This window comes from Anomaloglossus baeobatrachus, chromosome 6, assembly GCF_048569485.1.
Source record: "Anomaloglossus baeobatrachus isolate aAnoBae1 chromosome 6, aAnoBae1.hap1, whole genome shotgun sequence".
Taxonomy (NCBI): Eukaryota; Metazoa; Chordata; class Amphibia; order Anura; family Aromobatidae; genus Anomaloglossus; species Anomaloglossus baeobatrachus.
In genome coordinates this window covers 230,393,322-230,416,577 of record NC_134358.1, presented here as the reverse complement: position 1 = coordinate 230,416,577, position 23,256 = coordinate 230,393,322, and the positions used below count along the sequence as shown (strand labels likewise).

The 23,256-nt window shown below is 45.4% G+C and overlaps 1 protein-coding gene across 3 annotated transcripts in view; it reads right to left on the bottom strand.

The window, feature by feature from the left end:
• The window catches only part of DTNBP1 (dystrobrevin binding protein 1), a 206,401-nt gene that overhangs the window by 10,263 nt on the left and 172,882 nt on the right, over positions 1-23,256 (bottom strand). For 2 of the 3 annotated variants that reach the window (XM_075314731.1, XM_075314733.1), the window contains 2 exons: positions 11,741-11,896; positions 8,490-8,633 (listed from right to left, as the gene is read on the bottom strand). In XM_075314731.1, coding sequence (XP_075170846.1) covers positions 8,490-8,633; positions 11,741-11,896 — 300 coding nt within the window. Of the gene's footprint in view, positions 1-8,489; positions 8,634-11,736; positions 11,897-23,256 lie in introns of all 3 variants that reach the window. The other variant, XM_075314732.1, reaches the window with a different exon arrangement.

Genomic DNA, 23,256 nt, shown 5'->3' with positions numbered 1-23,256 from the left:
CAGCTGCAGGCAGTAATCTAAGTGATACATTGTTGGATTCAGGATCTCTTTGCCTAATTATGCTGCTCTCAGATGTGGTAGCGAAAATCTGCTGACAGATTCTCTTTAAACACGTAAAACATACGGATGCGATCCATGTGTTTCATGGACCCATAGACTTGTATTGGCCGTTATCATCCATGCTGCTGGAAAAGTATGGACAATTCTCCATAAAAAGGCCTAAGGGGTACTTTGCACGCTGCTACATCGCTTTTGCGATCGTTTATCGGTGCATCTAGGCTTTACGCGTTGCAACGTCGTTACTGGTGCCGGATGTGCGTCACTTTCGATTTGACCCCGACGACATCGCAGTAGCGATATTGCAACGTGCAAAGTACCCCTAAGACTTATGCGGGCGTCACACGGTACGATCTATCGTGCGATCGCAGGAGCGATCGTACCCGCCCCCGTCGTTTGTGCGTCACGGGCACATCGCTGCCCGTGTCGCACAAAGTCGTTAAACCGCCGCCACACGTACTTACATGCTGAGGGACCTCGCTGTGGGCGGCGAACATACTCTTCCTGAAGGGGGAGGGACGTTCGGCGTCACAGCGACGTCACACAGCTGCCGCCCAATATAAGCGGAGGGGCGGAGATGAACAGGACGTAAACATCCCGCCCACCTTTCCTTCCGCATAGCCGGCGGGTGCCGCGGGACGCAGGTAAGTTGTGTTCATTGTTCCCGGGGTGTCACGCGGAGCGACGTGTGCTGCCCCGGGTACGATGAACAACCGGCGCCATGAAAAATAAAATTATTTTTAAAAACTAAGCGACGTGTACACGACTCACGATTTATAACCGATTCAGCGTCGCTCGGAGGCGTCACACGAAACGACGTCACAAACGATGCCGGATGTGCGTCACGAAAACTGTGACCCCGACGATGCATCGCACGATAGATCGTCTCATGTGACGCCCGCATTAGTGTTGCTAAACCATACAAGCTATTTATTGATTTTCAATCCAAAATCCTAATGTTCTATGACACTGGGGATTAAATAGTGAATTGCCCTATACCAGTAAAGGTCTGTTGCTGGCTCAAATCTTTTAAATTTGTGTTAAGTGTTCCTCTCCACACCCATTACCATTAAAAGGTTCATTTATAAACCATACAGTGAGGACTGATGAGTAATTGTAATGGGGTGGCCATGTATGAAGAAGACCATGTCTATGGAGCAAGTACATTGAGTAACTGACTGCTGTTATGGGTACAGTTGAAATAAATGAAGCATTGGGATCCTCCATACATCCTAGACCATGGTAGATCTACAAACTAAAAGGTTGAGCCGAACACTGCAACTATTTCAATAAGACTGAAAAATGTTAAATAAATGCAGAACACGACCCCATCCCTTTTGTAATGAAACTTACAAAGGACCGGGGGATATTCATTACATGTGGAGGAAAGGCAATTCTGGCAGCTAAATAGAAAGGGTTCTTTACAGTTAGAGCAGTCAGACTATTTAATGGACTACCGCAAGAGGTAGTAATATTAAAAACACTGTAACAGCATCTAAAAAAGGGCTGGATGATTTCCTCACAACAAATGTCATTGTGGGTTATAAATCATCTAGAGATAGAGAATGTGTAACCGGGGGAGAAACGTTGAACTTGCTGGATCTATGTATTTTTTTTCAACCTACATAACTATATACCGTACGTTTCATTTTATAGAAGATGTACCGGATTAGAAGACGGACACGACATTTAGAGGGTAAAAAAAAGGGTAGAAAAAAAAGGGGTCAGTCTATAAGATGGGATCTTAATAGGGGGGAGGGTGGGCAGCAGTGGTGAAGTGAGGTCACTGGAGGCAGGGGTGGTGGTGGAGAAGGGAGATGCTGCAGGCGGCGGGTGTCCTCAATGCGGGTGCTGTGAGGCAGGAACATTCAGAAACTGCCAGGTGCCATTATCCTTAAGTCCGCTGCTGGGAGATCAATGGGCCGGTGGTGGTGCGTGCGCAGATGAGATCTTGAGCAGAGAGCTCAATCAGCGCACGCCCCGACTCCGACCGCCATTATTTGACGCCCGCACCGCCGACATTTTCAGGATAATCCCTGCCTCACCACCCGCAGCACAGCATTTGCCCACATCACATCGCACCGCCCGCAGCACAAACCTGCAACATTGCCCCTGCGTCCTGTGACCATTCTCTACCACCACCCCCGGTAAGCTACATTGGGCTTTTAACCCCTTCACCCCCGGCCACTAAAACACCCTAATGACCGGGCCATTTTTTGCAATTCTGACCAGTGTCACTTTGACAGGTTATAACTCTGGAACGCTTCAACGGATCCTGGCGATTCCGAGATTGTTTTTTCGTGACATATTGTACTTCATGTCAGTGGTAAATTTAAACCGATAATTTTTGCGTTTATTTGTGAAAATTTAGGAAATTTTGCAAAAATTTTGAAAATTTCGCAATTTTCAAACTTTGAAAATGTATGCCCATAAATCTGAGAGATATGTCACACAAAATAGTTACTAAATAACATTTCCCACTTGTCTACTTTACATCAGCGCAATTTTCAAAACAAAATTTTTTTTCGTTAGGAAGTTAGAAGGGGTCAAAGGTCATCAGCGATTTCTCATTTTTCCAACAAAATTTAGAAAATAATTTTTTTTAGGGACCACATCACATTTGAGGTGACTTTGAGAGGCCGAGGTGACAGAAAATACCCAAAAGTGACCCCATTCTAAAAACTGCACCCCTCACTCTGCTCAAAACCACATCCAAAAAGTGTATTAACCCTTTAGGTGCTTCACAGGAACCAAAGCAATGTGGAAGGAAAAAATGAAAATTTTACTTTTTAACACAAAAATGTTACTTTAGCCATAAAATTTTCATTTTCACAAGGGAGAAAAGAGAAAGTGCACCCTACAATTTATTGTGCATTTTCTCCTGAGTACGCTGATACCCCATATGTGGTAAAAATCAATTGTTTGGGCACACAGCAGGACTCGAAAGGCAAGGAGCGCCATTTGAATTTTTGAACGCAAAATTAGCTGCACTCATTAGCGGACGCCATGTCGGGTTTGAAGACCCCCTGAGGTGCCTAAACAATGGAGCTCCCCCACAAGTGACCCCATTTTGGAAACTAGAGCCCTCAAATATTTTTTCTAGATGTTTGGTGAGCACTTTGAACACCTGGGGGCTTCACAGAAGTTTATAACGTTGAGCCGTGAAAAGAAAAAAATTTTTTTTTACTACAAAACGGTTGCTTCAACTAGGTAGCTTTTTTTTCCACAAGGCTATCAGGAAAAAATGCACCATAAAACGTATTGTGCATTTTCTCCTGAGTACGCAGATACCTCATATGTGGTGGAAATCAAATGTTTGGACACATGGCAGTGCTCGGAAGGCAAGGAGCGCCATTTGAATTTTTGAGTGCAAAATTAGCTGCACTCATTAGCGGACGCCATGTCGGGTTTGAAGACCCCCTGAGGTGCCTAAACAATGGAGCTCCCCCACAAGTGACTCCATTTTGGAAACTAGAGCCCTCAAATATTTTTTCTAGATGTTTGGTGAGCACTTTGAACACCTGGGGGCTTCACAGAAGTTTATAACGTTGAGCCGTGAAAAGAAAAAAATTCTTTTTTACCACAAAACTGTTGCTTCAACTAGGTAGCTTTTTTTTTCACATGGGTATCAGCAAAAAATTCACCATAAAATTTATAGTGCATTTTTTCCTGAGTACGCAGATACCTCATATGTGGTGGAAAGTAATTGTTTGGGCGCATGGCGGGGCTCAGAAGAGAAGGAGCGCAATTTGACAGCAAAATTGGTTGGAATCATTAGCGGACGCCATGTCACGTTTTGGATACCCCTATGGTGCCTAAACAGTGGAGCTCCCCCACATGTGACCCCATTTTGGAAACTAGACCCCTCAAGGAGTTTATCTAGATGTTTAGCGAGCCCCAAGGGGCACCACAGAAGTTGATAATGTTGAGCCATGAATACAATTTTTTTTTTCTCATTACAAAACTGTTACTTGAACCAGGTAGCTTTTTTTTCACAAGGGTATCAGGAAAAAATGCACCATAAAACGTATTGTGCAATTTCTCCTGAGTACGACGATACCTCATATGTGGTGGAAAGTAATTGTTTGGGCGCATGGCGGGGCTCAGAAGAGAAGGAGCGCCATTTGACAGCAAAATTGGTTGGAATCATTAGCGGACGCCATGTCACGTTTGGAGACCCCCTATGGTGCCTAAACAGTGGAGCTCCCCCACAAATTACCCCATTTCGGAACTAGACCCCTCAAGGAATTTATCTAGATGTTTGGTGAGCCCCTTGTACCCTCTGGGGCTCCACAGAAGTTGATAACGTTGAACCGTGAAAATTATTTTTTTTTTTTTTAACCACAAAATTTTTTGTATCAACCAGGTAGCTTTTTTTTTTACAACAGTTTCAGGAAAAACTGCGCCATAAAACGTATTGTGCAATTTCTCCTGAGTACGCAGATACCTCATATGTGGTGGAAAGTAATTGTTTGGGCGCACGGCGGGGCTCAGAAGAGAAGGAACGCCATTTAACTTTTCAAACACACAGACGCGGTACAATGATCGGCCGCTGCAGGATGCACGGTCGGATGAGATACAAAAAGCGTTGGGGATACGGAAAAAAAAAAAAGGTCACGCCAAAAATTGAGCAGGGATGCAGATCCGTTATCTGCATCCCTGATCAGCGCTTGGCGGGACGCACGGACGGACGCGATACAAAAAGCGTCGCAAATACGGAAAAAGTCACGCCAAAAATTGAGCAGGGATGCCGATCCGTTATCTGCATCCCTGATCAGCGCTCGGCGGGACGCACGGACGGACGCGATACAAAAAGCGTCGTGAATACGGAAAAAAAGTCACGCCAAAAATTGAGCAGGGATGCCGATCCGTTATCTGCATCCCTGATCAGAGCTTGGCGGGACGCACGCGATACAAAAAGCGTCGCAAATACGGAAAAAAGTCACGCCAAAAATTGAGCAGGGATGCCGATCCGTTATCTGCATCCCTGATCAGCGCTCGGCGGGACGCACAGACGGACGCGATACAAAAAGCGTCGTGAATACGGAAAAAAGTCACGCCAAAAATTGAGCAGGGATGCCGATCCGTTATCTGCATCCCTGATCAGCGCTCGGCGGGACGCACACGGACGGACGCGATACAAAAAGCGTCGTGAATACGGAAAAAAGTCACGCCAAAAATTGAGCAGGGATGCCGATCCGTTATCTGCATCCCTGATCAGCGCTCGGCGGGACACACGGACGGACGCGATACAAAAAGCGTCGCAAATACGGAAAAAAGTCACGCCAAAAATTGAGCAGGGATGCCGATCCGTTATCGGCATCCCTGATCAGCGCTTGGCGGGACGCACGGACGGATGAGGTGTAAAAATGGACAGGATACAAGAAAAAAAAAAAAAAAAAAAAAGTTATACTCACAGTACCAGGAGGATCACTGACCAGAAGAGCTGCAGAGGAACAAGAAGGCAGTGAGATGGACAGCTTTACAGGAGCTGCAGGCAGGACGTTGAACAGATCAGCAGAAGGACCCAGCGATGGAGGCAGATGTGATCGGGCCAGTGAAGACCTCGGACGACCCGTGAAGGCAGGTAAGAGGACGTCGGGGGGGAGCAGAGGGGGATGGGGGGGGGGATGGGGAGAGGGGGGGCAGATGGGGGGGGCAGAGGGAGAGCAGAGGGGGCGGAGAAGCAAAAGCAGAGGGAAGGAACCTTGGAAGCAGATGACAGAGGAGGCAGGCAGAGCGCGTGGGGAGCAGATCGGGATGCCGGGGGGCAGATCGGGGCGTAGGGGGGGCAGATCGGGGCGTAGGGGGGCAGATCGGGGGGGGCACGGGCAGGGGCCTTCACGGGAGCGCGCAGGGGCCTTCACGGGAGCGCGCAGGGGCCATCGCCGAAGCGCAATACTTACCATTGGAGCAGGCGCGGTGACAGCAGAGGCGGCGTCTGCGGCGGCAGCAGCGGTGGCGTGGTACCAAAAGTACCAGCCACACCACGCTGCAGACATGTTGGGGGAGGGTCCCCAGACCAGGACAGGCCTGGGGAGGGCGGCCACCTCCAGATCAGACCGCCCCACTGCACACTGATTGGAGCGATTGCGCGTCATAGCACGATCGCTCCAATCAGTGCTGCAGGGGCTGGGGGCGACATGTTTGAGGTCCACCTATGATATGCTGCAGCAGCTGCGGCATCTCATAGCTGGATCTCACAGGATCGCACTAATTCCGGCATTATTTTTGCCGAAATTAGTGCGAACGATGTGGTTGGCGGTTCAGATTTGAACAGCCAATCACATCGATCGCCTATGGGGGGTGGCGATGCCACCCCCCCTGGGGTCAAGCAAAGGTCCCCTGCTGTAAGAAACAGCAGGGGACATCATTTGAAAGCCGTTGCTATGGCCACGGCAATCAAATGAAGTTTAGGCAGTAAAATTACGTCCCTGGTCGTTAAGTCACGTTAAAATAGGACGTAATTTTACTGCCCGCGGTCGTGAAGGGGTTAAGACGCACCACACATTTTCTCCCAAATTTTTGGGACACAAAATGAGTCTTCTAAGACGAAAAATACGGTAAATGGATTTCCTTCTTTTAAAAAGACAGAATATACTACATGTTTTTCAGCCTCAATCATATAATATTTATTTATTTAAAGGTTACAAAACAATTCACAGTATAAATGATAGAAAAGGCATAACCAATTTCCTGCTTCCAGACATAAGGACAATACAATATATCTGCTCTGGCCCCATCTATTAACTTCATCTTCACACAATAGCCTGCATCCTTGCACAAACATCTAGCTTCTCCTCCATGATGCCGCAGGGTCCACGGGGCTATGTAGAGATTCGTCCTACAATTGTAGTACAACCCCAGTTGAAACAAAAGTTTTCCACATGCCTTACTTCGATACAAAACATGAAAACCAAGATGGTGAAAGAAATCTGATCATCTTGTGGTGATAAGACTTTAGCTTTGGGCATCATTGCTATTAAGCAATGTGTGTTATGTTCCTTGGCTCCAGGAGATTACTGGCCATACACATGAGATCATTGCCCGGTGATCCGTTGTTCCCGATGGCAGTATACTTGTAATGCCTTATTTTTGAAGGACATAGTATCCGGCATCTGGAAATGGCAAAATCTTTAGCTCCCTGGAAGATTATCTGCTGCTGGAGTCTTTAGCTTACCCTTATACTGTATCAATAAGCCTATAATAACCGAATTGTGCATTTTCAGGGTACAAAAATAGGAGATAGATTCCCTTTAACTTGGCCATGCATCTGCTGAGTAATAGGGCAACCTGTCAGCAGGTTTTTGCTATGTAATCTGAGGACAGCCTGCTGTTGGAGTTGAAAAAACAAAAAACAACAATGCCTCTCTAAAGCCCTCGTCACATAGTGAGATCGCTGAAACGTGACAAGTTTTGTGACATATGAGCGACCTCACTAGCAATATCGCTATGTGTGAAAAGCAGCAGCGAGCGAGCCCCTGCTGCGAGGTCGCTGATCGTGACAAAATGATCAGGACCATTTTTTGCTGGTTGGTCTCCCGCTGTGCAGCACGCATCGGTGTGTTTGACGGCGGGAGACCAACGAGAGCCCAGCGTCAGACTGACTACCGGAGGAATCTCCAGTAATGCCAGGCCTGGATTCAGTTACCTGCATTGCACTCCGGAGCGCTCACCTGAGCTCTAGATGCAGCAGAGACTGTACCACGAGCGCCGAGTGATTGATTCGCCAGCGATTGCGGTTCAGTTCATGACAGCTGAAGACATCTCAGGCTGATCTCCGGTGCTCTCCCCTGAACTCCGGATTGCTGCTCGGCCTGACCGCAGCTGTTATGAACTGAACCGCAATCGCCGGGGAATCACTCTGCGCTCACGGTGGAGTCCTGCAAACTCTAATTAACAGCTCACCAGCGACCATGTAGCGACGTTCCAGCGATCCCTGCCTGGTTGGATCGCTGGTGTGTCGCTAAGTGTAACGGGACCCTAACTCGGGCTGTGTGCTGTTGTTTACTTACACTAAAAGCTTTATTACCTAGTCATTATCATTGCTGGATTAAAATGTCACGCGCACGGCAGTCCAGCATGCCCCCTCCCCTGACACCTCACCGTCAATGTACAATCTCTATAGAGAGCCTGATATGGGCAGGACAGGACTCTCTTTGCAAAGTCTAAAATTCTGATTGTGTCAGAAGAACGGCTGCAGCCAGTAATCTAAGTGATACATTGTTGGATTCAGATTCTCTTTGCCTATATTATGTTGCTCCCAGATAAGGTAATAAAAACCTGCTGACAAATTCCCTTTAAGTGTGACCATTTTGTATTAAATAAATGAAATATTCTATATACTTAGAGGATATCGTCAGCATAAAAAGGCATTGAAATGCACAATAATCTTAAAATGGCATTACAGGGAATAGGAAGGTTACCAGTACCTATCATAGGGGACAGCATGCTGTTGTCCTCTCCTCCTGAATTTAAGAAGACGTCTAGTGCTTCCTGATCAGACATGTCCATCAGGTCCATTTGTTCCAACATGTCCACGTTCACCTCCATTGAAGACATACTTCCTATTGGTTCTTAAAACAACAAGATTATACTGAACAGCTGTACAAGACCAACAACATTGCATCCTGTTATTGTTTCCCAAATTTATTGTGTCATCATATTAAAGGGTTTGTCCTCTAGAACGTAAAAGCAGATTACTTATTCACTTGCTATCGATATGATCTGAGTGCACCCCCAACAATCAGCTGAATACTGCTCCCACAGAGGCCAGAGCTAAGTGCAGTACACAGGGGAACACAGGAGCCCTGTATATTGGTTAGTGACTGCGGTTTATCACCCATTCAAGTGAATGGAAGATGAGCTGTAGTACTGGGCAATGGTCACTTAGTAATATAATGCATCACTTACTCCTGGCCACTACTGGGGCAGTTCTCAGCTCATCAGTGAGGGTGTCGGGTGTCATAACTCCACAGATCTCATATTGATGACCAATCTCATGTAGAGCTCATCAAATTGTTAAATTCTGGATAGCTGCTTTTAGGCAAATTAGATGCTTTATATATTAAACAGCGAAAAAGCATTCACAATTTCCCAATCAGAATGAATGGAGCTTTTCTCTCTACCCTGACATAGTATTGACTACATAATCTGGATGTTGTCCTCTCTTCTCCCTGTCCCCACATCTTAATCATCCATGTATATCCTTCCTACACCTCCTTCGGTTACGTTCACACATCAGTTTTTTTTCCATCAGGCACAATCCGGGAAAAAAAACAGATAAAACTGATCCGGCGCCGGATCAGTTTTATCCCCATTGATTTGTATTAGCGCCGGATTGTGCCCGACGGCCTTGCGTTGCATCCGGCTTTTGACAGATCCGGCGTAATTACACAATGCGGCGGCCGGATGGAACGTCTTATTGAAAGTTTTTTGTCTCTGAAGGCGTAATTTACAATAGAAGCCTATAATAATAATAATAATAATAATAATAATTTTATTCATTTATATAGCGCTATTAATTCCACAGCGCTTTACATACATTGGCAACACTGTCCCCATTGGGGCTCACAATCTAGAATCCCTATCTGTATGTCTTTGGAGTGTGGGAGGAAACCGGAGTACCCGGAGGAAACCCACGCAAACACAGGGAGAACATACAAACTCCTTGCAGATGGTGTCCTTGGTGGGATTTGAACCCAGGACCCCAGCGCTGCAAGACTACAGTGCTAACCACTGAGCCACCGTGCCGCCGGATTCGGCGCAATGCGGCAAAAAACGGATGTGGCCGCCGTATCTGTTTTTTTTTAAACTGAGCATGCTCCAATTTATTAAAAAAAAAAAAAAAAAAAAAAAAAAAACAGATCCAGCAAAAAAAACAGACGAAACGGATGCACAAAACGGATGCGCCGGATCAGATTTTTGACGGATCAGGTATACCAGATCCATAAAAAAAAAAAAAAAAAAAAAAAAAAAAAGGATCAGGCGCATCCGTTTTTGCATATTCTGCGCCGGATCCGTTGCATCTGGCACACGCCGGATTGTGCCTGATGCCAAAAAAACTGATGTGTGAACGTAGCCTTACTTCTCCTTACTGCTGGTTTTGAGAGAGCATTGAGAGTCAAGACAGTCAGAAGCAGCAAGACAGCTAGTTATATGAAGAGGTTACACAGACACTTCTAAGAACCAAATGGTAGGAAAAGGTTAATGACTCTTGATAAAGTTGCCTTATTTTCTCTAGCAGAAGCAAATGAACAATAATAAAAAAAAAAAAAAAAAAAAAAAAAAGAAAAATCTGAACAAAAGGTGTTCATAGTCATTAACCCCTTTATGACCGGCCGATTTTGCGCTTTCCAGTTTGTTTTTTTTTCCCCATTCTTCTTCTGAGACACGTAACTTTTTTCTTTTTCAGTCAATCTGGTCATATGAGGGCTTGTTCATTGCGGGACGAGTTGTACTTTTAAATTAAACTATGAGTTTTACCATATAGTGTACTGGAAAAATGACACATTCCAAATTCGGAAAAATTGCAAAAAAATTTGTTTTTGAGATATTTTATTCACTGTGTTCCCTATATGGTAAAACTGACGTGTGGGTGTGATGCCTGAGGGCGGTGCAACTTCGTAGACACCAAACATGTAAAGGTTTACTTTGATCTAAAGGGTTAAAAAAAAAATCATAAGTTTGTCCGAAAAAAGTGGCGCAGGTTTTGCTCATTTTTCGGGATCTATGCCTCAATGACTGCTTATTGATGGCGTCTCAAGCTGACGTTTTTAACAGTACCATTTTGCACAGATGCTACGTTTTGATCGCTTGTCATTACATTTAGCGCAAAATTTGTGGCGACCAAAAAACTTAATTTTGGCGTGTGGAATTTTTTTGCAGCTACCGTTTACCAATCAGATTAATGGATTTAATATTGTGATAGATCGGGCATTTCCGAACGCAGTGATACCAAATGTGTGTATTTTTTTTATTTTTCTTTAACCATTTAATTTTTAAATGGGGCAAACTTTTAGGTTTTTTAATTTTTTAAAACTTTTTTTTAAACTTTTCTTTTTTTTATTTTACTAGGTCCCCTAGGGGACTATAACGATCAGCTGTCTGATCGCTCATTCATTTGTCCCGTTCAAAGCGCCGCTCAGACCAGGAAAAATTATTCTCTCTTGTAACAAGCAACACTCGTCTGTTTCTTACAGAACCTGAGCCATGTGAGTACAGGAGTCATCACATGACCCTGTGCTACCATGACAACCACCGGAGCCACGTGATCACGTCACGTGACTTCCGGTATCGGGCGATGAGCACGGATCTACTGCTATCACTGTTAATATAGCACTGTCACATCATGTCAGCACCATTTAAGGGGTTAAAAGGCATGGGCGGATAGCGATTCCACTCGTGCCTAGCAGGCACACATGTCAGCTGTATAAATCAGCTGACATGGGCGTGGATCACCACCTGCAGCAGCAGGTGAGGATTAACACTATGCCCTCTGGGTCGTAACTTTACTGTCCGCGGTCGTTAAGGGGTTAAATAGAAACTACATGTGCAGTACAGCATTTAAAGACTGGACTCTACCAGACACCTTTTTGTTATTAGCTTGATGACCTTACACCAAAAAATAATGTAAGAATAATTTAAAAAAAATGATTCTGAATAATATATAGAGGTGACCTGCCTCGTCTCTCTGCTATCTGCAGGTATCCCGTAGACAAGTATTGCTCCATGTCTTGCTGAAATGCCTCTTCGAAGAACTTTTGTCGCTCCTTTAGCTTCATCTGCTGGGCATACTCCATGTCCAAGACCCTCTGAGTGTGCTCCGAATCCAGATCAGCTGTACAGGAAGAATAAAAAACCCAATGAGATTTCACAACATAATATAACCTGGAGGTTACAACACTGCACAATGTGACATCATGATCACCGGAGAGTCGGCAGCATTTATGCCAGCTATAGTGGGGAGTACAATCTAGTTGCAGACAAGTAAGGGGTAAATCATAGCTTGGAATCGCCCAGTGTGATAAGATTTCTCATAGCAAATAACATTTTACATCTCAAAATGAAGAGAAAACCTGTCACAGACAACATGAATCACGCCTGGATGCAGAACAACAGTCCGTGTCTGTTTTACCTGTGGCGCTTCAGAGAAAACATACTTTGAAAAGCCGTCCGAGCACTGTGCATCTCGGCTGACTATTCCATCTCGGCTGACTATTCCATCTCGGCTGACTATTCCATCTCGGCTGACTATTCCATCTCGGCTGACTATTCCATCTCGGCTGACTATTCCATCTCGGCTGACTATTCCATCTCGGCTGACTATTCCATCTCGGCTGACTATTCCATCTCGGCTGACTATTCCATCTCGGCTGACTATTCCATCTCGGCTGACTATTCCATCTCGGCTGACTATTCCATCTCGGCTGACTATTCCATCTCGGCTGACTATTCCATCTCGGCTGACTATTCCATCTCGGCTGACTATTCCATCTCGGCTGACTATTCCAAGGACAGCCTCAGCAACTTTTCCTGCCCCAATCCACTTGACTAAATAGGTGTCTCTATGTGTGTGCTGAAGGAGAGACCTGTCAGTCAAAGAGATTGAAAGGAAAGATGATGGGGGAGGGAGAAGCCCCCGCAGACCAGCTTTGGACACGTCATCCAAGATACATAGTCTCCAGCCGGCCTTTCAAAGTAAGGTTTTCTGTCAAACACTAAAGCAGTTCAGAGTAAAACATAGAAGGCTGCAATATTGCAGACAATGATAATTCATGCTGCCTCTGGGTTGGAAACCATTAATAAGGTGACATATTTCCTTTACGTTCTTGCAATTCGAGTTCTCAGTAAAGTCAGCTAGCTTGAGCAGTGGTATGTTCCTTTAAATGGGATCTGTCTGCAGGTATTTGCTATGTAGCATGCTGTAGGAGTTAAAACACATTTCAGCGGTGTGTCTCTTATTAAGCTCTGTATTGTTTACTTGCAATTATTGTTTTAGCACCAGGAAGTTATAATTGCTCGGACTATAGTGCTTTGTGCCTGATTATCAGACACGCCCCCTCCTGTGATAAGCAGCTCACTGTCAGCAGACATTATATATAGAGAGCATGGTGTGGGAGGGGTGTTATGATCTGGTAACAGAGGACGATCACAAAAAATCCCATTAATCAAGAAAAAACAAAACCATAAGAGTAGTTGGAAACTAAGCTGACCGCAATCCCCTATCGGACAACACTATAAGTAGCAGTGGGATGTTCCTAACATACCTAGACACATCGTCACTGCCGGCGAAACTTGCTACACCTCAAAGATAGAAATGAGGAATCCTAACTTGCCTCAGAGCCGTCCCCAAAAGAAATAGCAAGCCCCCAACATGCAACAACGGTGATGTAAGAAAACACAATACACAGATAGAAAATATAGATTAGCAAAGGTGAGGCCTGAGTTACTAGATACGACAGGACAGTAAAAAACCCTGCAAAAAAACCCCAAACTCCTGATAGGAAAAAAAAATATTAAGACTACTTGGTCTTCCCCGCTATATCAGGTACTCGTGCCAGACACTTTAAACAGAACTGCAGATATAATGGAAAAGAACAAAATCACAGAACAATTAATATTCTAAAGTGCAAATAATCCAAACATGAACAGGGAGCAAGCTCCCATTCTTCCTGGAGGAACTGCCCTGCTCACAAAAGCAGAGAGACGGATCTTCACATGCAAGAAACCAAACACAGAACCAAATAGAATAAGCAGAAACACCCTTAAGTGTAGTTCCAGCAATTAAGCACAGAAACTAGCAAACTTATCTGGAGTAGATTCAGGCACATAAAAAATGGGAGAAACTGAAGGGAAAACTCCCAGCCGTCTTGAGAAGCGGCAAGAAAACATCCATGCAGAAAATGCTCCTCTAAATACACTAGGCTGATCTGCAATATGACTTCCTGAATTCCCAATTAACTGCAACACCTGTCTAAGTCACAGATTCAGACTCCGCTTCATTACCATTCCTGGCCACCAGAGGGAGCTCCACACCAGCACCCACTCGAATGAAATTCACAACAGAGGGGGCAGCTTTCTGATCTTTACTGCATTGCTAGATCTAAAAACTCTGTTTCAGCATTGCTGCACCCAGTAAACTAAGTGATAAATTATTGGATTCAAGGTCTCTGTATACATGATGTTGCTCTCAGATGAGGTAAAAAGAACCTGCTGACAGATTCCCATTAATGTCATATCGCTATAATGCAAGGCCACATTCTTCACTGATGGAATGGAAGGCAACCCTTTGTTACTTTGGCCAGGTCCTACTGATTGTGAACTTTTATGACATCTGCAATTTGCATGTCAAAAAGGTCTTTGTATATGACTTCATGTAACAAAACTGTCACACTAATGGCCAAATTACACTGACAAATTTCAAGCCAGTAATAGACTGATCAACTACATTCACGTCATTCAGTGGTAGATTGTTGGCCTGTGATGGGGACAGAACAATCTCCAATATGATAGTACAGTACATGATATAGGCAGCACAACCATTTACACAGGGCAATTTGATGTTGACAATGATTATGAATTTTATGCCGGGATAAGAATCAAATCTTCCCACAAACAAACATTTAAACCAGTTGATAATCAGGTAAGTGCTATTACATGCTGCTGAGTTTGAAGGTGTCGGGGGCCTCCCATCTCCTATAAAACTACTATTATTGTTAATAGATTTCTGTAATTACAGATACCAATAGTAAATTACTGGCACATCTAAAAAAGGCCTGTAGAATATATGTAGCAAAAAAAAAAAAGCTGACAAAAATATTTGAATGACAGAATTTAAAGCCTAAAGTCTAATGAATAAATGCATGGTTTGCTTTAAAACCGCACACAATGTAAGGATCTGTGGTTATTGTAGACAATACAAGTACAGTCAGAAAGGCTGACATAATAATATAAAGCCATGCATGAACATAAAAAAAGTCATAGCTAAAAATATCTGCCAAAACAAAAGTGCTGTCTTAAAATGGGGCACTGCAAAACCAATATAATAAACACTATGCTCCAAGTATAGAATGAAGAAGCTCATTAATATTACTTCCTGAGAAGAGGGACAGGGTGGGCTCCTGAATGACAGTTCGGGTCAGCGGCATGTATGAGCCACTGGCACAAAATGTGCACTCTATGATGCTGCAGCACAGCCACTGTAGCAGCCAGATCCAGTGATACGGCCGCCTTCAGAGCAGCACAATTTGCTGCGCTACTTAGCAGTTGTCACTGATGAGATACTATGAAGATCGAGGGAGGCGCGGGAGCTCTGCCTCTAGCTGCCTCCCTCTGCCTCTAGCTCATCCCACTGCCTCTAGCTGCCCCCGTCTGCCTCTAGCTGCCCCCCTCTGCCTCTAGCTCATCCCCTCTGCCTCTAGCTCATCCCCACTGCCTCTAGCTGCCCCCCTCTGCCTCTAGCTCATTCCACTGCCTCTAGCTGCCCCCCTCTGCCTCTAGCTCATCCCACTGCCTCTAGCTGCCCCCCTCTGCCTCTAGCTCATTCCACTGCCTCTAGCTGCCCCCCTCTGCCTCTAGCTTCCCCCCCTCTGCCTCTAGCTCATCTCACTGCCTCTAGCTGCCCCCCTCTGCCTCTAGCTCATCCCACTGCCTCTAGCTGCCCCCCTCTGCCTCTAGCTCATTCCACTGCCTCTAGCTCATTCCACTGCCTCTAGCTGCCCCCCTCTGCCTCTAGCTGCCCCCCTCTGCCTCTAGCTCATCCCACTGCCTCTAGCTGCCCCCCTCTGCCTCTAGCTCATTCCACTGCCTCTAGCTGCCCCCCTCTGCCTCTAGCTCATCCCACTGCCTCTAGCTGCCCCCCACTGCCTCTAGCTCATCCCACTGCCTCTAGCTGCCCCCCTCTGCCTCTAGCTCATTCCACTGCCTCTAGCTGCCCCCCTCTGCCTCTAGCTCATTCCACTGTCTCTAGCTGCCCCCCTCTGCCTCTAGCTTCCCCCCCTCTGCCTCTAGCTCATCTCACTGCCTCTAGCTGCCCCCCTCTGCCTCTAGCTCATCCCACTGCCTCTAGCTGCCCCCCTCTGCCTCTAGCTCATTCCACTGCCTCTAGCTGCCCCCCTCTGCCTCTAGCTGCCCCCCTCTGCCTCTAGCTCATTCCACTGCCTCTAGCTTCCCCCCCTTCTGCCTCTAGCTCATCTCACTGCCTCTAGCTGCCCCCCTCTGCCTCTAGCTCATCCCACTGCCTCTAGCTGCCCCCCTCTGCCTCTAGCTCATTCCACTGCCTCTAGCTGCCCCCCTCTGCCTCTAGCTCATTCCACTGCCTCTAGCTGCCCCCCTCTGCCTCTAGCTGCCCCCCTCTGCCTCTAGCTCATTCCACTGCCTCTAGCTGCCCCCCTCTGCCTCTAGCTGCCCCCCTCTGCCTCTAGCTTCCCCCCCTCTGCCTCTAGCTCATCTCACTGCCTCTAGCTGCCCCCCTCTGCCTCTAGCTCATCCCACTGCCTCTAGCTTCCCCCCCGCCTCTAGCTGCCCCCTCTGCCTTTAAGCTCCCCCCCTCTGCCTCTAGCTCCCCCGCCTCCCGCTGCCTCTAGCTCCCCCGCCTCGCGCTGCCTCTAGCTCCCCCGCCTCGCGCTGCCTCTAGCTCCCCCGCCTCGCGCTTCCTCTAGCTCCCCCGCCTCGCGCTTCCTCTAGCTCCCCCGCCTCGCGCTGCCTCTAGCTCTCCCCCGCCTCGCGCTGCCTCTAGCTCTCCCCCGCCTCGCGCTGCCTCTAGCTCTCCCCCGCCTCGCGCTGCCTCTAGCTCTCCCCCGCCTCGTGCTGCCTCTAGCTCTCCCCTGCCTCCCGCTGCCTCTAGCTCCCCGCCTCCCATCGTCATAGAATTTGAATAGTAACATCAGCCATCTCCTCTCAGTAATGGGAAAGTCTTCAGTCATTATCAAAATTCTCAATTCTGAGATAAAATCTGTGATCTATTCTGGCAGAGAAAGAAGCAGATTTGCCTGATAAGATATATTACAAGGATACTTATTTTCATGTGTGCTATTGTTTATGAAATAAAAATTAAAATGATGGTTATGCTGTAAGTTAAAAAAAATTTCTAATTACACTTTTGCTTGTAACATGTGAAACCGATGAAACATGCTTTACTGAGCTATTTAGTGGTAATTTAGGCAGTCAGTATTATTAATTGACTGCTGCTTAATGCTCCTGTCTGACAAGTGAAGGATTATCTGTATGTAATCATATCTCAATATGTTAAGCTCTGACCTTGCCCAGTGCAGTGCCAAAAGAGACCTTAGGCTTATTGAGAAGATGATAGAAATCTTCATATTGGATGTGAAACACTGTCAAAGAGATTCCGTAACCTCATGTCAATAGGAAAAAGGAATTAGCTCACAGGCCGACCCGAAGCTCTATTATTACATGACCTATATATAGAACTCCACATAATGCTCTTTTCTTTCCCCAAGATCAGACTAAAGTAGTGGAAATCTTCAGAAAATTGGTGGATGTGCTGGAATGATTGTTTGGACTTACTGAAGCCGGCTGCCTTCAATTAACACAGACATGGCTTCTTCTGTAAATGTGATTTCAAGCTAGAATATTCAAGAACTATTATTTGCTTAATCAAAAACGTTCATATCTCTGTGTATCCACACTGCTATATGGATAAACTTCTCATTAATAGGGATGATCGAATCCCAAAATATCCGACATTGCGAATATACAACGAATAGGTCACCGCTATTCGACTATTCGTGAATATTCAACGCGCAATGTAAGTCTATGGGAAACTCGAATAATTTCACGTTGGACTGAACGGCGAGCTGTGGTGACTAAAGCCTGCTTTACATGTTACAATTAATCGTGCAATCGCACCCACCCCCATCGTTTGTGCGGCACGGACAATTTGTTGCCCGTGTCGCACAATGCTGTAAACCCCCGTCACACGTACTTGCCTTCCAAACGACCTCGCTGTGGGCGGCGAACATACACTTCCTGGAGGGGGAGGGACGTTCGGTGTCACAGCAACGTCACACAGCGGCTGCCCAATAGAAGCGGAGGGGCGGAGATGAGCGGGACGTAAACATCCCACCCACAGGTAAGCTGCAGTTCATCGTTCCCGGGGTGTCACACGGAGCGATGTGTGCTGCCTCGGGGACGATGAACAACAGGACGTGCGATTTTTAGAAAATGAGCGATGTGTCAGCGATGAACGAGAATGTGAGTATTTCTGCTTGTTCATAGCTGTCACACGCTACAATATCACTAACGATGCCGGATGTGCATCACTTACGATGTGACCCCGCCGACATCTCATTAGATATATCGTAGCGTGTAAAGCCCGCTTAGGCTATGTCCGCACGTTGCTTTTTACCTGCTTTTTTGCTGCTTTTTCAACTGCAGCGTTTAATGCCAAAATGGTTCTGTTCTGCTTTTCAAGCAAAGTCTATGGGAATTTGGTTTTCTTGTCCGCACTATGCAGTTCAAACTGCAGCCTTTTTGTTGCAGAACTTTGGTCAAAAACTCAGCTTTGCAGTGCAGAACCCAAATGGCAAAAACAATTGACATGTGAATTGTTTTTGCCATTTGGGTTTTGCACTGCAAAGCTGAGTTTTTGACCAAAGTTCTGCAACAAAAAGGCTGCAGTTTGAACTGCATAGTGCGGACAAGAAACCCAAATTCCCATAGACTTTGCTTGAAAAGCAGAACACAACCATTTTGGCATTAAACGCTGCAGTTGAAAAAGCAGCAAAAAAGCAGGTAAAAAGCAGGTAAAAAGCAACGTGCGGACATAGCCTTAAGGGAAAGGCCAAAATGGATGGGAAAAGGCAGAAAAATACATACATTTATACATACATACATACATACATACATACATACATATATATATATATATACACACATATATATATATATATATATATATATATATATATATATATATATATATATATATATATATATATATATATATTATATTTATATATTTAGTACCCGGAAGCTACGGAGAGCAAGCAATGTCAGATGTGTTCATTGGCTGGAAAACAGGCGCGAGGAAGTCAGAAATTAACATGAAAGTATCGGAGCGGCTGTTGTGTTATTGGTCAGATACCAAATGGCGCGAATAGCCTGTTATCTGTTGGATATCGAATAGTGGCGAATATATTCGCTCATCCCTACTCATTAACCATTTTTCATTAAACGGCAAACTACAATTAATATGATGGTATAATCTGCCCATAAAAATCAATGGAATCCTAAATACAAGTCCAGCAAAACCAGTCTGATCCACAATACATGAGAAATCAGCATTTTAATTGAAATGCAAATGAGACTGTAGGGGTAATGAATTTTCTGTCACTCCAGCTCTATTCCCGGCCCAGTGCCACCTCCTCCTGCTTGACTAACAGCCTAATATATGCTGTGTGCCTTCGGGTAAAGGAGTTGTCAGTCAAGCATGAGCTGGCAGCGCTGGATGTGGAATAGAGCTACAGTGACAGAGGATTCAGATTTGCAATAGCTCTTCAGCCTCATTTGCATATCAAATAAAAACGCTGATTTCTCAGGTACAGAGAACAGACTGGTCATGTAAAGGTATTGGTGGACTTGTCCATAAAAGAACTACATACACACACAGCAGGCGAAGTATTGAACATCTCACCAATTTTCTATGTTATTGATTTCTCACAAGATGTCGGTATCATCCCATTCAATCCATGCAGGCAAAGAAATCAACCAATAGATGTCCATAAATTAAGATATTGAACACATGAAGAAAGACGTGCAAAAAGCGATGGAAAGTCATGACACCAGCTGAGATATATCAGTAATTACAAAGCAATCCTGCCATTCTTGAAAAATAATAATCAGCTGGTGTCTCATTATCAAGGTGTCACACAAGAAACATCTCATCAAGGGTAAAACCAGTGAGCTGTCTCAAGACCTTCTCAACCTTATTGTTGCAAAAATGTACAGATGGCATTGGTTACAAAACTACTGAAGGTTCAAGCGAGCACTGTTGGGGGGATAATCCGGAAGTGGAAAAACATAATTGCACTATAAACCAGCCACGACTAAGGAGCTCCCTACAAGATTTCAGACTTAAGGCCACGTCTCACTAAGCGACATCGCTAGCAACATCGCTGCTGAGTCACGGTTTTGGTGACGCAACAGCGATCTTGCTAGCGATGTCGCTGTGTGTGACATCCAGCAACGACCTGGCCCCTGCTGTGAGGTCGCCGGTCATTGCTGAATGTCCTGGACCATTTTCCTCAAAGGCGATGTCCTGCCGGGCAGGACGCATCACTATGTTTGACACTGTGTGACAGGGTCCCAATGACAGCAGAGATCGTTATACAGGTTGCTACTGCGACCTGTATAGTTACTGAGTCGTTGGTAAGGTATGACTGTGTGACATCTCACCAGCGACTTACCAGCGATCCTTATCAGGTCGCATCGTTTTCGGGATCGCTGGTAAGTCGCTAAATGTGATGGGGGCTTTAGGAGTGAAACAAATTATTAGAAGAGTTGTAGAAGAGCCAATGACCACTTGTGGAGAGCTACAGAAAGATTTGGAATCAGTAAATACAATTGTTTCAAAGAAAACAATAAGTAATGCACACAAGCTCCATGGCCTGTATGCACGCTCAACACACAAGACTCCATTGCGGATCAAAAAGCATGTTCAAGTGCATTTAAAGTTTGCTCAACAACGTTTAGACAAGCCTTTGATATACTGGTAGAATATTCTGGTCAGATGAGAAGACCAGGAGGTGTCATCACCAACAAAGGCTTTTGTAAGTAGTATTAATTAGCATATACAGGTGGGTGAAATAAGTATTTAACACGTTACCAATTTTCTAAGCAATATATTTCTAAAAGGTGCTATTGAGATGAATTTCTCACTAGTTGCTGGTAACAACCCATCCAATCCACACAGGCAAAGAAATCAAACCATAGCTGTGTATAAACTTTGTGATGTGTAACAATGAAAAATGACAGAAAAAGTATTGAACAAACCTAATGAAAATTTATTTAATACTTTGTACAAAAGTATGGGGAAACTAGTCGCGTGCATTGATGAGGTGGGATTTTGGCTCAAAATTAAAAACTGGCTAGTTTTTGCTATTGTTGCATATCATTGTTTATTTTTAATCCGTAATATGGTTCCAGAGATATGAGCCTTGGTAAACCATAAAAATTAGCACATGAAGTGCACTAAACCAAAAGGAGAATCTCTCTGTAACCATATGTCGTGGGTATTTTCTTTTTGGATTGTTGTTAAACAGAATAGTCAGGGGAACTGCGGAATAAAATTAGAACAAAACCTAAGCATTTTTTGACCGGGTGAAAGGTCCTCTGTAAAGAGCCTGTAAAAGTGTCAACCACATCCAGAGTAAAAGCTTGATCTTGCTGTCCTCATGTTAATTCTGCTTTAGCTGCATAGATCAGTCTAATATAATAAAGAACTGTTCTCATTCTCATGCTCAGCAACGTGCCATCCATTCTTTATGAGTAAGTGGTTCCTCTTTTGCATTCTGTCAGCACTACAGGTATTAGAACTTCCTTTACCTCACATCCCAGCAACCACTGTTTAAAGGTCTTGCATGCCTAAACTGAAAGTATGCCTCACTGTTATGCCTATATGCAATATGAGCTTCCTACCAATCACTGTCTAAATGTCTTGCTGTCACATATGGACCTGAGGAAGGTCCGGCGCACGGCGAGACACACTAGAAACAAGGGGTAAACCGAGGACACTTAATATTGGGCACTGGTGCTAAGGAGGGGGATGATGGGACACCTCCTGCACTCCTAGTAAGCCCTGTACAGATTCCGCACCTGTCGCTGAGCAGTATACCTGAAGCCCTAGGAAGCCCTGCAATAACCCTGCCTAGTAAGCAGGCAGGTGAGGATTGCAAATCCCACCGCTGCACTGAAACAACACAAAGGGTATGACAGACAGGGTAAACAACAAAGGATAGGGTCCACCTTCACAGCTGCAATCAGACACCAGGACTGCAGCCTACACCGCTTCTAACAACAAATGGCTCAGCAGCTCCTTCCACCTCCAGGCCTAGCTTCAGAATGAATCAGAATAAACAGCGCCCTCTACTGGGAGATGTTTACCATATATAGTGGAAGGGACTGGTCACTAACCGGAAGTCCCTGAGGCCAGGAATCAGAAGCTGCTGGAAAGGAAAACCAACATTAACCCGAGAAGCACCAAAAGAAAGGAAAATACACTTTAGTCTCTAAATGCAGAGACAGCCAAGACACTTGCCCGCCCTAAACTGGAAGCATGCCTCTCTGTTATGCCTATATGCAATATGAGAGGAACAAAAACCTGAGACAAAGACCTGCTCACACGTCTTGTAACCCATCACCATGTCTCTGCTGTTGAGACCGATTACACTAAACAACAAGCAGTGAATGGCAAATTTCACAGAACGAAGACGCCTATTGGCACTATTGAGTGATTCTTTGGGTTAAATAATTTTTGGTAAAGTATTTTGCAATTTTATTAGTCATTCCTTTGACTATTAGGCTATGTGCCCACGGGAGAAAATACCTGCGGATTTTTCTGGAGAAAACCTGCGGATTTTCCAGACAAATCTGCAGGTTTATGCAAGTACACACACTCCCCATGTTATCCTATGGGATTGGGCAGTGCTGTATCAATGCTGCGGTATGTAGGGCTGCGGAAAATGCTGCGGATTTCCCGCAGCCGCACGTAGCTGCATGTCAATTAATAATGCAGATTTTTCCGCGCAGATCTCTATACATACCTGCCTTAATTAAAGACACTGGAGACTCTTCCTTCGGTGTAGAAGAGTGGGACGGAGCTAGGAGCGGGCTGCAAGAGGTGGGCGGGGCCTGCACGAGCTGCGGTCATGTGACCGCTTGAGCTCCGGTCATCTGGAGCCGGAGCTCGTCCGGGAGCCGGCCGGAAACCAAGTTGCTGTGCAATACAGGTAAGTATGAACTCACCGATCACTCCAGCACTTGTTCTGCATTGAGGATGCAGTGCTGAAGCCATGGTACTGTATCCTCAATGCAGAATGCCCGCAGGATATCCACGGGACCTCCACCCCAAAAACGCAGCACAACTAAGACAAAGTTGTGCTTTGGATTTCTGGGAGCTCCTGCAGAATGTCCTGCCAATATATCCACAGAACACTTTCCCCGCGGGCACGTAGCCTT